This window comes from Thermobia domestica, chromosome 16 (assembly GCF_964235325.1).
Source record: "Thermobia domestica chromosome 16, izTheDome1.hap1.1, whole genome shotgun sequence".
NCBI lineage: Eukaryota > Metazoa > Arthropoda > Insecta > Zygentoma > Lepismatidae > Thermobia > Thermobia domestica.
Window position 1 is genome coordinate 180,094,493 of NC_137469.1, and position 18,476 is coordinate 180,112,968.

Below are 18,476 nucleotides of genomic sequence, written 5' to 3' on the forward strand. Positions count from 1 at the left end.
TTGCATGACTATCCAGTTCTTTCCCAATCTTTTTCTATAATTTTTCCCCCATACCCTTCTACCCACCTTTTCCCTCCCGCAACTTACCAACATTGCTTTTCCTCATCCATTCCTCCTCTCCCTCAGGACACTGTTCATTTGTACTGCGATGGTTCTGGCCAGGGCGTGCATTTGGGATCAGCCTTCTACGATTCCTCTCTTCAACAATGTTTCAGCTTTCAACTGCCCCATTATGTCTCTACCTTTCTAACTGAAGCTTATGCCTTGTTTGCGACTCTTCTTCACTCTCTTCAGCATCAGTATACATCTATCTGTATCGCCACTGATTCTAAATCTCTCCTCCAATCCTTACAATCTTCCCCCTGGACTTCAAAATCCTCCTGGATTCTTTATGAAATCCGTTTTCTTTTATACCGCCGGACTTCCCTCAACTATACTACTTGCTTAATTTGGTCCAAAGGCCATGTCAAAATCCTCGGGAATTCTCTTGCCGATGCCGCCGCCCGTTTCGGAGCCCTGGATGGCACTCCCATAGATCTTTCAGCCTCGCCTATTGACCTTTTTCCACGACTTATTACACTTCATTATCAACGCTGGACTGCTTATAATGCCTCCTGTACAAAGGCACGTTGGTACTGGTACCATCCTTGCTCTCTCCGCTCTCCATCTTGGTTTATTCAACATCCTTTCTCTCCCTCCTACCTCCATTTTCTGCTCCGTAACAGACTTCACATTCTGTATACTCCCCACCGCTTATATCTTCTCCGAAAACGTATTACTCCACTTTGTAATTGTGGTCTCGATACTGGCTCTATCGATCATCTCATTTTCTCTTGCCCTCTCTATCAACAATATCGCCCGCCATTTCTCTCTATTCTTCATAAGTTTCACGGTTCTGGCCCTTTTAATGTAGATTCGTTCATTTTCACCTTATCCTCACCTGTTCTTACTGCCTATTATCTTTATTTACAAAGAACTAAGTTATTTAGCATCTTATAAGCATCTCTCAAGATTCATCTCAATTCTTCGTCCTTTTCTTTTCATCATACCGTATATAATTGCCGGGAGAGCGATCTTCGCTAAGGCAAGTTACAACCGCAGAGGAAGACGAAGAGGGTGAAGATGCAGAAGAGTTGAGTATTAGGTAATTGCACTCGATCACATGGACAATTTACTTTTAATTTTAAAAACCTCCTTGTGAGATACACAAAAGTAATTTTAAATTTGCTGCTTATAGGATGTGTCTCTGAGGGTCATATTTTGTTAATTGTTACTGTTTTCGGAGAAAAAAAAAAAAAAAACAAGGAAATATTCTGACGTGAATTTAAATTATTTATAAATCAAGTTAGTGATTCACTGGAAAGATTTCTTACTCTTAACGGTCCCCGCGCTTCCCATTTAGGAAAGGACGAGAAACGCCATACTTTTAGGAATTATTCATTAAGTATCTAGCATGTTAAAAAGTAGGTAACAGAGTGAGTTCTAATTAGTTAATGAGTGATTCGAAATAAAATAAGATGTGTGTGTATTCTGCTCTCGTTGTGTTTTGAAGTTTGTTTTGCCCTTGTACTTAATGTATGAATATGTGTGGGGGCAATTGAACGCATATCGCACGTTCCGTGCACGTGGATACTTCTTACTGTTGTACTAGCTACAAAATTGATTCTATTTGGTGTACAAGTGGTAATACAACACATAAGAAACACAGATCACGCTGTATTCTGACTCCATATTGGTGTGTGAATACAACATGATCTGGGTTTCTTATGTGTTGTATTACCATTTATACATCAAATAGAATCAGTCTTGTAGCTAGTGCAACACTAAGAAGTATCCTCGTGCACCGGAGATGAGAAGTAGCTGTTCATGAGGATTACCTTCCATAGAATTTGTGGTGCAGTTTCGCTATAGGGATCCATGGATTGTAAAATGCACAGAAAAATGTGGGGAATTGTTTATCTTGCCCATTTTATTTCGCCAGCAGAATCCAACAAGCCGTTGCGGGTTTTCTAACCCGTTCCTACTCCTAGCTATACTACCCGTACTTCTACTACTACTTATACTATGGATGTGTATAGTAAAAACTGCAGGGAATATTTTCCGCTGAGATACATGGGAATATCCTACTTAATATAAATGAAATTTACAGTATCCACCAGAACTAATGGTTAAATAATAATTTTTAACTATTTAGTGGGTACACTATTCACAAAATAATATTGGGTTCAATAATAATAATAATAAAGAGGGTGGCTTTTCCTTTCTCTCCCGATCTTGCACGTGTAAGATCTTTGGTTTTCCTTACTTCAGAAAATACAGCTGAGCGAGTGAAAGCGGTTAGAAGGCCCGCAGGTCTCGTTGTGTTCTACCATTATCTCGAATCTTGAAGTGTTATCCGATAAGAAACTTAAATTTGCTTCTCTCATCACTTTTACTGTTAAGAGTGCTATGAGAATACTGTGTGCTGTGTAAAGGTTTACTGAAATGCGCGATCAAAAATCACTCAGTATTTCCTTCGAAGTCTTTGTATGTCTTAAAATTGAATATTGCTCACCTACATGGAATATGGGCTGTGCTTCAAATTTATTCCGTTTTGATTCTGTCCTTAATTTTTTTCCCTTGCCATTGCCAAACAAAGAGTTCCTTCAGTGCGTAGTCTTAAACAGAGCTCCTGAACAAACTCAATATTCAGACTACAGTGAATTAACACATATGCAGGCGGAGTTTCTTTTCCTTCATAAAATCATCAAAAGGAGAATTAGTTCCAAATTGGTGGTCTCCGTTCGCAACATTCACCTAATTTCCCGCTTTACTCACAGTTACTTGCATATGTAACACCTAGATTATCAATTATACAAAGTTCCTTATCCCTTAGGCTATCATCGTTGTATAATATTTTGTCAATGTTGATACTGACGGAAGATTATTTGAATACAATTTAAAGTCTCTGTAACTATGGTACATGTCCTATGTATATATAAGGGTGATTCCACGAAAAAGGGAAATTTTCACTTGGAAAATTTTTGTTCCGTTGATGGTCGCCTATTTCGAAAAAAATATCAGATGCACTTACTACTACTAAGTACATGTTAATTAGGTATTCAGCAGAGCTGAATCGTTATTGGTCTAGTAAATAAAAAATAATAAACTTTTCAGCACCCACGGAGTTGAGACCATAGGTCACGGAGTTGAGATTAGTTAACACGGAGTTGAAAACTGCTGTGGAGTTGAGAAACGTGATACATCTGGGTGATAAGTTTTGGTTTATAAGTGATTAAGCTTATAATTTACATAAAAATTGAAATAATTTTCCAATAGTTTTTGTAAGTTAGAATTATTCTCCTTATGTTGAATAAAATTCTAACAAAGTAGATGACACGTAATTTGTTATACAAAAATACTCCAGAAAATACTGCAAACATATGAAAATATATCTAATGAAGGTTCAAAAATTGAGTATATATATATATATATATATATATATATATATATGTGACGCAAATAAGAAAAAAGAAATACACATACACTTATCGAATATTGAAAAATTATTGCGCTTTCAATATGTTGACTATCATATGGAGAGGATAAACTTTTCACATCAGCTTACGAAACTGACGAAGTAGTCACTAAACCTGTCTATTGTCTACTTCATTTGTTTTCTGAGCTTATGTAAACCGTCCGTCTTCTCTGTGCGATCAAGTCAACACGTCGAAAGTGCAATACTTTTTCAACATTTGGTAAGTGTATTTGTATATTTGGTATATATACAAGGTGTTTCAAAACAATTCACACTCGTTTGGGAGCTGATTCCTGACACCAAGATAAGACGAAAAGTATAGACAACTGGGTGCACAAATGCTTCCTTTCGGAGTTATAGGCTGCCGAAAACATGAAAAAATGAACTTTAAAGGTCCATAGCTCCAAAACTATGAGACCTGCCGTAGTCGGGTCACGAATCCACTTAGGAACTAATATGTGCACTATCCAAAAATATGTTTCAGAATCCTGAGGTACTCACGAAGCAATTTTGATAGAGGGAGTTTGGCTACGGGCGTATAATCTGAAGTACTCACCAACTACTTCTATAAAAGTTGTTGTGGAAGTACCGCAAGATTCTGAAACATGGATATTTGGATAGCGCACATACTAATTCCTAAGTGAAGTCTGACCCGACTACGGTAGGTCCCATAGTTTTATGCTATGGACCTTTAAAGTTCATTTTTTTTTTCATGTTTTCGGCAGCCTATAACTGCGAAAGGAAGCATTTGTGCACCCAGATTGGTCTATACTTTTTATCTTATCTTGGTGTTAGGAATCACACCCTAAACATTGTCGGTATTGTTTTGAAACGCCCTGTATAATGCACACTAAATGACAGTGTAAGGCACTCATTTCTGTTTTCTTTGGATAATTCGATGTTATTTGTTAAGTAGCCCTCATTTTCCACTCCAATGAAGGAAATGTCTTGAGGAAACAGGGAAGGGCTGTTCTAGTCTACACAGAATGACAACTGCCAACGCTTTTTAAACGTCAGGTTTAGTAGGTCAGGAGAAATTTCTCCCGATCCGCGCCATAAAATTGACTGTCCGTACATTGCCCTCAGACTCTTCGACAATCCCTAAAAAGAAAACAATTAGCTGATCATAAGATTGAGACGTCAATAGGTTAAAAACAGATACCATCCATCTTGACTTGACTGAAGTTTTACCTCCGGCTACCTGACAGTCCCAAATCTGAACTTCCGCGAAACACTCCTTAAATGGGCTAGGACCCACCAGCCGGCCTTTGAGTGTGAATGACACGTGGTCAGCGTGTTGGCTCCTACGACCGTTGTGATGGTATGCGCGATCAGGTTTCAGTACATCTCTACTCAAATGAGTTTTTCAATTGCCTCACTGTGCGAAGTAAACACCATTAATTTTTGAGCTTCCACCGGGAAACAAACCCAGAACCACACACGAAAGGCGAGCATACTAGTCACTAGACCATAAACGAGCTTTATTTCTATCAATATTGAAAGAACAAATATCTGGAAGAGCATGAGCATAACAAAAACTATAGGATTCTCAACTCCGTGAACTTGTCTCAACACCGTGGATTCCTTAGTTTTCAGATGGACATGGAGTTGAGAAAATCGAATATAATTTATCTTTACCGGCCCACTTTTTAACCAATACATGTGAGTAATTGTGTACGAATTTTCTACGTTAAGGCGTATGTTCCTCAAGGAAAAGAAGGTATATACCATACAAATACATTCAGTAATAAATGCCATGGTGTTGAGTATCAATTAATATACGCACCTGCTTTCCACACACAAAAATATTTTTCCTATAGCTTTTAACACATGCACACAACTTTTTCTGTTCTTCAGTCAAACATGTCTGCCTTGTCTTCTTGTGGGTGTTGTCAATCTGGACGACCATGCTATCTGTTGAGAGCAATGATCATTTTTTCTATTGCCATGGAGTTGAGACGAAATAGAGGTGACAGAAACGAAGCATAGTCAAGCTTTCGAAAATAATCGTTATAAAGGTTTACTTTCCACAAAGCTGAAACATTGAAGTGTTCTCTTCCATTTAATTACCATTAAATGATGTTTGATTTGCGACTTCAGTTGTAATTTATTGATTAAAATCAGTCAACTGTAGTCTGTGACAGCCCACGGTGTTGAGAAATTGGGTAAAAATTAATTTTTTACATATGTTTCGTGTTACATTTGCAAACTGTTATACATGGCATACCTACTTTGTGACGGTTACCACCAAACAAAATAAAAATGAGGTGATTCTTTCTAGTAGTAGTTTGAAGAAATGCCCGTGACAGAAAATTTCCCTTTTTCGTGGAATCACCCATAAATATATCTCTAGTAATTCTTTTTATTTAATCTCTTTTCTTTTTTCCTGTTATATCTTATATACATGGATCTATTGTTTCAGTGTAAAGAACGCAATGATTTTTATCCGAAACATTTTAAATAAATGACAAAATATATCACAATTTAGACGAAAACGGGAAGGTTCTAGATTACTGGTCCCCCTTAGTTTCGTGTGGTACATCCAGGTATTATATGTTGGTTTTATAGAATTTCTGCACCCTTCTTGATTCTATTTATGCTTTCGGTTGGTGCATTTACAGTATATCGGTAGCCTAGCGTTACAGTTTTGTCGTTTTACAGATTTCATTAGGTTTCCGCATTTTTCACATTCGTAAGTTTGATTTTCACTCGGCATTAATCCTGTTTTGGAAGAAGTGTATGCATTTGCTATCTGTTCCGAACTTTTTCCCGAAGTTCGCAATTGTTAGATCTTCGATATAATCTATTGTGTTATTAGCACTGACTATTTTGTGAATGAGTTGCGTATGTCTTGAGTTTTTGGGTGGGTAATTGTGTGTGGGTTCGTAATATTGTTATTGGTTGAGTATATACGTCATTGTCATGTGATTTTTTTAAAAGTATTTTTTTGTTTGGTTTTTCTAATGAATATTTTATTATTGTCGGGGTAGGGGGCTTGCTTCCCTATATTTTTGAAGAATATTTTTACTCCCTTTTTGGAGAATATATTACGTTTTTAAAATAAGAATATGTTAGTTTTTTTCGGGGTTAAAGGGTTTTGCTCTATACGTGTGTAGAAATGTTTATTGTCGGGGGTTAGGGGGACTTGCCCCCCTATTCTTTGAAGAAGTATTGAACTTTAGCTTTAGAACTTGTGAAATAAAAGCACTTTAGGTTTTTTGAAATAGTCGAAGGTTGTCCTGCTATACTTGTATAGAAAATTGTGTTAGGGTGGAGCTTAGGGAGGTACGGGTCAATGGTCTAGGTGACACGGAAAATAAAAAAAAAAAAAAAAAAATAAAATAATTATTTTCTTCTGGTCATCTGATAATACAGTTTTTCGGCTCTTCTGGATCATCTATATCACTGACCCGCATCCAGGGAAAGGGGACCAGTAATCTAGAACCTTACCGACAAAAACGAGGTACTTCAGTCAGGAGACATGAAACTAGTTTGGGGATATTATAAATGCTATCCGGTAGTAGTAACAAACTACGATGTAAAACACAAACGAACTTGAGGTGAGTATATAACTAGTCCGTGGTTAGTAATCATTTCCTTTGAAGTACCAAAATTCACCTTACCGAAGACAATTTGGTCAAAGTTCAGGGCACCCCAAAAACAAAGTGACACCATTTATTCCTTTACCGAAAGCTTGAACTAACATCAATTAGTGACTTTCAGTGAAGGAAAACAAAATAAATAGTTTCGTTAAATTTTGGGTTAGTTACGATAATGGGCACAAGTTATGTCATAATCTTTCATCAAAACAGATGTTTTACTGAGCTGCGCGAGACAAACACATACAACATATTCATACGTGACATGAAAATAAATGTTTTTAGATATATGTTTTATGGCACCTGAAAAAATATCACTTGATGACATATGCAATTTAGTCATTCTTAACTTTCCTTTCGTTTGATTTTAACATAAACCAAAATTTATTCCACACTTATTGAGATTTTATTTTCACGAGCACCCAAGAAACATTACACTATTTCAAATACTTATTAATTGATCCAATTCAGCTTTTGGCCTTGGTAAAGGTTACGAACGCAAGAACCGGCAGAAAAAGGGCTGTGGAATATTCGAAAGTTTTACCTGTGGTGAGAATTCTTTTGCAGTTAATCACTTTGCTGCGCATAGATGGTCACTATTGTGTCTTCTGAAAACCTTGCTGATCGTGTGTATTCCTTCGGGTTACGGTGCTTTTCCTAACCTTAGCGGATCTTCAAGGCGAGGATAATCTAAAGCATTACATTATTAAAATCGTAATGCAAAGGACTTTTACGTTACTTAACCACTTTGTGGATTATTATCTTAAGTTTTTGTCTACGTTTCTTTTACTTATGATAACACAAGAGATTTTTTTTTCATCATGTAACAAAATGATATCATTTGGAATCCATGGTAAGTGAATATCACTACGAAGGGTCTATCCTGTTACCAACAAAGGATGAGGAGCGGATATATTGTTTCTGTTTGAGTTAGTTCCGTCGGAATTTAAACATTCTTGAAGTAAATATATGCTTCTGCCAAATAAATAACGTACACAAAATATAATTATTAATACTTATTCACGTGATAAGCTTGCAAATATCCCACTTAGTCAAATACTAATAATTAGGGCAATCAAAGCATAAAAATCAGTAAAAGCATAATGGAATTTTTCACCTATGGTTGATACCATATTTTTGATTTTGACCACTTTGCATATCCAAATTTGCTAATTTGATAAGCATAATAAAGAGTAATTTACAGAAATAAAGCATAAAGTATAATACTTAATGCCTTGTTCATGTGTACATTAAAGAAAAATTGTTAATATATTTTCTACCGAAGAACAGGAAAGATCAACAAAGGCTGTTATGAATGCTGTAAACAATGGAAATGAGCTGCCATTTGCGTTTACGCGTAGCAATGGAAAGTTCGAATTATTCCTCTCTCCGCACCTTCCGTTAGGAAGGATTCTTTTTGTTTCCTGACTGAAAAATGAAATTCCCATTTCAGAGTAGAAAGTAGTAATTTTTTGGCACTGTATGTTCTGCGTTCTTAAATATGAGAATCGTAATGTGCTGGTGCATGTTTCTTCTTCGAAACACAACCTATTTGGGACCAGTGTCCTATTTTTAGGACACTAGATATTTTATTTTTTATAAAAATGAAGAATAAGGTTTTCATGTTCTGCTAATTACAGGGAGCAATTGGAGACCTGTCATAATGCACTGTAATTTTTTATAGATTTTTCCTTTCCCTCTGTAAAAGACGGACGCTTAAATTTATCTGTGTAAGTCACTTTATTTGGGTATGTTTCGGGCAACGTTATTTTTTGTTTTTAATACAAGCAATGCATTTAATTTATATGTATTAGGCAGCAATAGGTACGCGTCAATCAGACTATAAAAAAGTTATTTTAGTTTTGTTATTACTTTCGGTGCTATAGATGTTGAAACATTAGTGTCATATAAATAGGACGCTGGTCCAAAGCAATATACTACTAAGTATTAAAAGCAAATGTATAGATAAACTGACGCCCTTGATTTTACGCGTTCTTACGCTTATCATTCATTGTTCAATACTTAAAAACTACAATTTTTTAATTTTCTCAATTGAAAAAATGAAATGAAATTTTGAGTTTTACGTCCCTTTTCTCAATTGAATGTAATTTGCATCTAAGCTTTAGTGTAACTACAGTAGAGAAATAAGTGGTAGAAAAAGAAAAGTGCTGAATAATAATGTTCAAATTTGAAAAAAAAAAAAAAAAAAAAAAAAAATACGCATCATACACAAAGCTTCTTCAAGTTGATGTACAAACTGACAGAAACTTGAGCGAACTGAAAGAGAATTGTTGTAAACAAATCACCTAAAGACTTATTCTTTTGTATTTTCAACAGTGACTCAGTGCAATATAGCTATAGTGAAGGAAACAGTTCGTTATGATGTACATACAAAGAACAATCATGATTTTCTGTTGTACGATAATAAAACTTGTTACAAGAATTTGATCTCTGCTATGGAAAGGATATGAAAATAAAGGAGAGTGCTAGCGACAATATACATCATGATAGAGAAGACGATTTTTCTTAAGACTCCAGAGTGGTTTTCAATATGCTAGATATTGTAAATGGTCCGAATAGTCATCTGCTATATTTTGAGATTTTTTTCGCAAGTAGAGATCTGCTAATACATCTTCGTGAATTGGGATTCAGAGCAACCGGTACTGTGCAAAGCAATCGTGTGTCTCATCATTCAGGATCCATTGACTGATTCAGGAGTTGAGTAAATACATATGCAGGGAGTTCATATGAATACAGATTAGACTGGGATGGTAAGTTCTCATTGCCAAATGGAATGACAATTGACGTGTTGTAATTGGCACAAATTCTGAGAACATACATCCGTTTCGTGAACGATGAGGTGGAGCCGACTACATCATGAGCATATTAGAATTGAGCAGCCTCATGTTATCCTACAATAACCATATGGGAGGTGTCGACTGCTTCAAAAACTTAGAATTGACATAAGATGCAAGAAGTGGTATTGGGTGATATTGTCACGAATTATTACCATGATGATCGTAAACTCATAATTATGTTTACGAAACCAACTCAGTTCAATATGGATCTTCTGACATTTACACGCAACATATCTGTATATCTATCATATATCAAGCTTGGTGGTCACCTCTTCAAATGTATTGAATAATGTACGTCTCGCTGGAAGTGGTTACTTCATTATGGAAAGGAAGACGTAAAGATGCCAATAGATGCACTTGAATACCAACCATTATCGTACTTTGAAAAGTGTTATGTCACATTGTGTTTCAAAGCGTTTCGTGAAATACCAACAAGGCAAAGAAAAATAAACTTTGAATCAAAGCCAAACACGTGTAACAAACTAGCACAGGTAGATCGAAATTACAAAATAGCAATTATCTGAACTTCAAACGTAACTGTTTAGTGTTCCAAATACTGGTATTTGTTTGTTATGTTTAGTTATGTGTCATATATATCTTATTTTGTATAATTTTGGTAAATAAACATCAATATAAAACACGCACGTATATATATATATATATATATATATATATATATATATATATATATATATATATAAATCAGGAAGACTTCGTGCTTCGATAGACCGGCGTGATCACTCAATGCCTTGAAGCACTTAGCGGTAAAAATATGAATTGCTTCACTCAAGCAATAGAATGCAATTAGTTAGGAATATGGCCTTTCTAGTATATCAGAAAGGACCAGCGTCCTATTTATAGGACAGGGCGTAAGTCACATCCGATGCGCAGGAAAAATCAAAATGTTATATTTTCGTGATACTTAGGCAATAATAAACTAAGTTGAATTCTTAAAGTGAAAGAAATCAAAAAAATAATAATTTGGTCCCAAATTGGTTAAGGGAAAATTGTATAAATGGGGTAGTATATTGTACTGATGTAATTTTTAGTAGGAAAAATGAAGTTTCATATACTTTTTTTAATGCTTGTGTAATAAAAACGAGTAACATAAAACACATATGTAATAGAAATGGGTGAAATGAAGTATAATTCAAGGAGCGGCATATTAAGGCATAATTTAGGAAACAGCACAAAAAAGCATAATGTAAGGAGAAATAAAGCATAATAATCAGCTGTATAAAACGTAAAGTTGGTTGCCCTACTAATTATTTTTCTAAAACAAACAAATTAAACGCAGGCTTCATTACAGTAGTTGGTATATTTCATAGGTGGGTGGATAAGAACTCGTTCTTGACTCAAAGGCTTTACCGAAGTTGCAGTAAAAGGGCAGACGAAATCCTCGGAAGAATGATTCAACAGGAAGGTTTTCCAATGATGAGAAATAAAATTGCGTGTACAGTGAGATCGAAATCCACAAAGCAAAATGCTTTTAGCATCATTTATTCCTTCATAAATAGCCAGTAAACAGCAGGAATAGTATATAACAGCCAGGCAGTTCGAACCTAGTGAAACCGTACGACAACTCAGGTGTGCGTCCGTAGGAAGAAGACTAGCATTCGCTCATACGCGATAACAGTAAAAGTATGAGAACAAGGTTTTCTGAAGAAAGCTCTGCCATATTCCTAGAGTAATGTTTAGTTGATTAAGGCCAGGTTTTTTCTAGTATGAAAAAGATTACAAGTTCGCTAATTTCTATTAATATTAGGTTGGGTGAGATTGTAAATATTTGGTCTCCTTGTTCCAAACATAAATTTTTCATATTAGAACTATTAGATCTCGAAACCTAGGAGTGCAAAAATTATGTACACTTATGTCCAAAATTACTGTTGCATATCTATAAATATGTTGTTGCAGAAATATAATTTGACAACGGATTCTCCCGATATTTCATATAATGTTGGTATGTGTATATTCGGCAGAGACATGTATGTGGAAAATTTCATGTGAAAAGAGCAGTAAATAAGAGCAATAAAACGAAAATTAAACTTTATTGTCTATTTAGCAACATTTTGTTTTACTCTATTTCGTATTTATAATTCTTTTCCAACGAAATTTACCACAAATATCCATTTCCCAATTATACACATAGTATTAGTATTAAAAGTACTCTGCAAAATAATTATCAAATTATATTCTTACGAGAAGACAGTTATAGATATACAATATTCATTTGGGACATGAGTGTACCATACATAGCTGCAGAGCTAAAGGTTTCCTCTTTCTTTTTGTATATAATGTTATATATTGGTAGAGTATGGCAATATTAGAAACTGCACTACGTATTAGACAAAATTGACATATAATAATATAACTAATAATTTAACAAGACAGACATGCAGGAACGAAGACATGTATTAGATTACATCTACTGTATTGTATTTATTAGTAACATTTTTTTTTTTTTTTAATTTTTCACTCTACACTGTATCGATTCACCATGTTAACTTTTGTCATAAATAACAAAAAAAAAAAAACAAGTTTCTTTAGATAGTTCGAATTTTGTGGTGGAGTTTTGTGTAAAGTATGTTTTCCTGAGGTCAGCTTAGTAATTGAATACGTTCGAAAGCTTTCTGAGTGAGGCCTTTCCTTTGTACAGTCACTCGCAAGTAATTTTCACATATTCAAAAGGAATAGTTTGCTGATTGTATTTCTGTTGTACAGTATACAAATATCAAACCAAATGATTTGAATGTATGAAATAGCTCTGCATGAAAAAGAATTCTGGCACCTCCCCCTAATTCCTGTTTCCCATTTATGAGTAAGACATCCACACATATATTTTCTCGACAATTTTGCCGTAAGAAAACATCAACATGGCTATCTGATACACCCATAAAACAGTGAAGAACGTTTCCGCATCACCTAGTAACTAAATTACACTACTTGAAATCTAAATATAATCCAAAATTGCTAGGATTTCTGTACAAATATGAAAGAGAACAAAATACATTTTGATTTGAAAGATGTTTCTGTGTGTCTTCGAAGTCTATATGTTCGGCCACTCTGTGTGTATACATAATTAGCACTCAGTGTTAATATGTCGTTCCAGTAAGTAACTGTAACAATTATGAATTCAGAATGATTCTCTCTGAGATTGGAAGAAATACTGGTAACCCTGATTAGGTCCTATCTGAAAAAAAAATCGGCTTTGGGGATTTGGTAGCTCTTTTAGGGGGCATTTACTGTGTCACGAAAAGAAACTTCTCTTACGGTTTTGGGAGAAGTTTATTTTTTATTTATTTATTTTTGAAAGTACCAAAAGTTATGTTTGACTCGCAACAATATTTGTAAAATACAAGTAAAATATTATTATTTATTTGTAAGTTAGTAAAACTGGCCGTGCCAATCGTAAAGAGGAAATAAAACGATTTATGTGAATAGGCCTCTATTTTTGTAAAATATATTTATATTGAAAAATTCACTCAGTAGAAACGTTATATAGTTCGGTTAATTTTAGAAAGAAATAGAATTTTTCGTTATCACCGATGTATCGATAGAACTGTTCAGTGTTATGATTTGGTGATATTGATGTTGATATTTTAAATATCGAAAAATATGATTACATCGCAAAACAAAAGTACTATGAGAGCAGATATCGTTTTGTGTCATGTTTCAATTCAGTAATGTCTATCGTCTACCTACGCACGCAATATGTTTGTTCTTTCAGTAATTTAAGGTAGGTACAGTATGTGATGTACTGTAAAAGGATTAAGTGAATATTTGTCCCATTACGTCCTATACAAGAGCTCTCTAGATGCACTTCGATTCGCGTCAGCGTCTTCTGGCGAGAGGTTCGTTAATTTCTGGTAAGGAGTCATGTTGTTAGTATCCATCATGAAGAGATAAATCCATATTTCATGTAACATTGGTACAAAAATGCACGCTATACATCCATACAACTAAAAGATACCATAAGTTACTCGAAAAAATTTCCAGTGAAAATTAAATAATGGAAAACTAAAAATACGGAAAAACGGCAAGACATGTGAATTTAAAGACGACAAGGAGGACAAAATAAATTTGAATAGTAGTTACTAGTTGTTATGTATTTGAGTCAAGACGAAATTTTGTAGAGGACATTTTAATTTGTCTTTAAAATATTAGAGTAGGTACTAAAACTGTGATCCATTTTTAAGTGGAAGGTATGTATCACATTGCTTTCTTATACTAATCTAGAATTATAAACTAGTAAGGTAATTTTAGTGTTGGCGATTTCTGTCTTTATGCAACAATGATCCTACGTTGAGAATTCGTAACTTTACTTATAAAGAAATTAAAAAAAAAAAAAAAAAACTCAAGAATCGCCCTGCGGGAAATAATAGCTATGGATAACAAAAACAAATATAATGTATATGAAAAAAATACTGCCTATAATATGTATGTATGTAAAGTACAAATGTATATTATGTTTGGCTTTAACAAGATGGAAAAAAAAGAAAATAACGGATTTTGGTCAGTATATCGTTATTTCGGTACATTTTTGTATTTTCGGTAATTAGGTATATTTATAGTTTTGTACGAGTTGTACGAAAATTTCGGATACTTTAAAATATTATTTGGTCTAGAAATTAATTCGTGCGGTTGGTGCGCACACATTGAAGCTGTAGTACAAACACAAAATACATAAATGCCTTAGGAAAAATATTGTCCATCGCTAGCCACCACTTTCGCCCATCTGTCAGGCAATGTACGGATTCCGTTGCGAAAGAAGTCCTCATCCTTGGAAGCGATCCAGTCAGAGACCCATGTTTCGATATCTTCTGAAGAAGTAAACCGCTGTCCAATCAAATCGTTGTTCATGCAATCGAACAAGTAGTAGTCCGAAGGAGCAACGTCTGGTGAATACGGCGGGTGGGGTAAAACTTCCCATCCGACATTTTCTAAATAGGTTTTGACCGGTTTTGCGACATGTGGGCGAGCGTTATCATGTTGAACAATAAGTTTATCATGTCTGTTCTCCCATTCTGGTCGTGTTCTGGCCAGAGCTTGCTTCAAACGCATTAATTGTCGTCGATAACGTTCTCCATTCATAGTTTCACCCGGTTGCAGCAGCTCATAGTACACCACACCTTTCATATCCCACCATATGTACAGCATAACCTTTGCACAGTGAATATCTCGTTTTGGTTGTGATGGACCTGGTTTCACCCAGGCCTTTTTTCGTTTAGGGTTCTCGTAATGGATCCACTTCTCATCACCCGTAATAATTCGATGCAGAAACCCCTTTCTGCTCTGTCGTTGAAGCAGCAATTCGCAAATGGTTTTTCGTCTTTCAACGTCTCTGTCTTTCAATTCATGTGGAACCCAATGTGACATCTTTTAAATCATTCCCATGGCTTTCAAGCGTTTGGAGACTGTTGTTTGATCAACGCCTAATGCTGCTGCAAGTTGTTCCTGCGTTTGACACGAATCCTGCTCGAGCAATGCTGTCAATTCTTCGTCTTGAAATTTTTTTGGCTGTCCAGCTCGCTCTTGGTCTGCCAAGCCGAAATCACCACTTCTAAACAGTGCAAACCACTTCTGACACGTTCGCTCAGCTAGAGCATGGTCACCATACACTTCCACCAAAATACGATGACTTTCAGTCGCACTTTTCTGCATGTTAAAGTAATGCAGCAGGGCACCCCGCAAAAACACTTTATCAGGCACAAATTGCGCCATGTTCACTTAACTACAAACTGGTGTTGTTGACGCTTTAATCCACTGCCCTATACTACGAACGATACGCGATGACAGGGGTTTGCAATACATGTGTGGATACACGGAACTGTGGGACGCTCCGTTCGTTGCGCCATCTCTTGTCCACGCGCACGAATTAATTCCTAGACCAAATAGTTTCAGTACATTTTACATCTTCAGTCTGATCCCAAATGATTTCTCTTACCAAATTTCATTTCATCTAAATGGAAATTATCGTTATTTTCTCGCGGCATGTTCATAAATTTTGTTTAAAGTAATAATATTCTTTTTTATTTTCAGATTTTTTTGTTTCCCTTTAACATTCAATACTGAACTTTAAAATCACCAATTTTAACTGTTTTTGTGGTTGCAAAATGTCTTTTCATTTTTTGAACTTGCCTAGTAATAAAGTTGAAGTGAAAACAGAAAACATGCCTATTAAAGTTGAAGTAAAAACAGAGAACGAGCCATTTGAGGGATGTAGCTATGTACTATGCGCTAGTAATAGTAATGATAATAAAGATCCTCTTGCAATACCTTTGGAATGTAAGGAACGAGAAAATGCAATGGAAGAAGAATATATCGCTTCAGTAAGTAATAAGGATAAAACAATATCAGATTGGAAACTAACTTCGGAAGAAATATGTCCCGCCAAGTGTTCATCACCTGCTGAAATACTTGTAAACAAGAAATGTTTCCAGTCTATCATCAGGCCAAAATCACCTGATTTTACTCACAACACGGAACAGTCAGGGAGTCACAACTTTGCCACTATTGTAGATCAGAACAGTCAGGAAGCAGACGTTGAGGAAAATGATGATCGAGAAGCAGGTGGCAATCCTGAGGACATCAGGTACGTTTAATGCGTTTATTTCACCACACCAGAGTTATGTCTATTTAAATATAGACAACTCTATACTGTGTCGTGCCTATTAAGCAGGGATGTACGTGTAAACAATGACACAGTACTAGTTGCTTCTATCTACTATCTGAAGTAGATAGGATACATTAAAACTACTATCTCCACCAACCTACTATTACTACGTAGGATTTTATATAACAACATGCGAAAGGTGATTGAAGCAATGATAACTTAGACTGTTAACTTTAAAGTATTCATTTATTAGATTATTGTTTAAGTAAAGTTTAGAGTTGGATGTTGTGATGTAAGTTATTAGATAAAATAGCTGAATCACATTTAATAAATCTGTTGGTGAATTAGTCATCTCTAGAATATCAGAGATGTATTATAACATACCTCGTTGAACTGGATTCGAACTCTTGGACTCGAAGTTCATTGTCTAAGTTCCTCACAGTGGATGGATGTCCGCTGGAAATTATTGTTGTCAACAGCTGGTTCCCAATAGCTGTTCTCCTGCCACTGATCCTTCTAACTGATCCAAACTGATGTACTCATGGATCTCCTACCACTGATCCTCATTCAGTCAAACATTACCTTTTTTTGTTCATCTCCATGATGACGAATTTGTTGTTGTTTCATTACAGATTCTGTAGCTCTTACATCTCTGTGCCGAAATTGTGCTGAATCACAATTTCTGCTGTTTCTCTCATTGATTACATTCTCCAGACAGTTTACGTCTGCGAAATTCACAATTTTACCTAATTTTGATAATGTGTACATGTTAACATAAATTTATACAACGTTTTACATTTTCTTGTTTTTCGTATTTGTTTATGTTCTTGTGACACTTGCAGACTCGTGTCTATTACTTCAAGAAAACAACAGTCATCAGCAATACGTAACCTGATGTTATCATATGTCTGTCTGCAACCTAATTATGTTCTTACAACAATTTAAATTATAAACAAAATCTTTACTATTTCCTTTTGAAGCCAATTAATAAAATTAAACGAATTTAGATATTAAAATATTCCAGAATTTTGGAGTACCGTGACACGCCCCCACTTTAAACTGAGGCATTTCCATGACGACTAGATCTTTCAAAAGATCGGCTTTCGGAGAACTCCCTGTATACGAAAATCTCCAAATTATTAATTCATGTAAAAATTACAGATATGATTTTTTTTTTAAAAAAATTGAAAGCCAAAATTGTCATATTCAGATTAAACAAAAACAAAAATTGATGGTTAATAATTCTCACGAATTTTTTTTTCAAAAGTTTAATTAATTCTTTTCTACTTATGAAGCCAAATATATTTGATAGCAGTACACTGCATTTATCTGCCATCTGTTGTAGTAACACAGAACTACTTGAAGTCTGTCTGTCTTCAACACGTTAATTATTGTTTCCATCCTAAGTCCTTTCTTAGGGAACTTGTAAATGATATATTCATATTTAATTTATACATACACACACACGATAACATACTTTTATGCACTTTCACTATAATTTTATCTTGATTTCACTAAACACACTAATACACCAACACCAAAACAGCATTATTGTTCCAACAAACTTGACCCAAATTGAGTTACATAGTTGGCAACTCTGTGTCAACGCTTTTATGTTAAAGTGATGATCTTAGCAAAAATTCCTTTTTCTTCTTCTCCTTCTCTCATTTCCGCTCAACCTTGACCAACTTGCGTATCCGTTCTACGTGTAAAACGTCCTTGTCCAACACATCTCGTTCCACGTCTATTCATGTCCACTCACTCTTACAGTTTTACTGCACTATTATGTAATAATACTATCTCAGTACTCGAAACTAAATTCACCAATTCTCAAATGTGATTATTTTAAAAAATAAGTGTGCATTTTTAATTATGTGATGTGTGATAAC

The 18,476-nt window shown here is 35.0% G+C and overlaps 1 protein-coding gene across 2 annotated transcripts in view; it reads left to right on the forward strand.

Annotated features, from left to right (window-relative positions):
- The first annotated feature begins 963 nt into the window (after positions 1–963).
- LOC145673522 (uncharacterized) overlaps positions 964–18,476 on the forward strand; it is a 48,322-nt gene continuing 30,809 nt past the window's right edge. The window contains exons 1-2 of one of the 2 annotated variants that reach the window (XM_081743300.1): positions 964–1,144; positions 16,014–16,566. In XM_081743300.1, the coding sequence (XP_081599426.1) occupies positions 16,088–16,566 (479 nt within the window). In that variant the 5' untranslated portion in view covers positions 964–1,144; positions 16,014–16,087. Of the gene's footprint in view, positions 1,145–1,171; positions 1,464–16,013; positions 16,567–18,476 lie in introns of those variants that run through there. The other variant, XM_081743299.1, reaches the window with a different exon arrangement.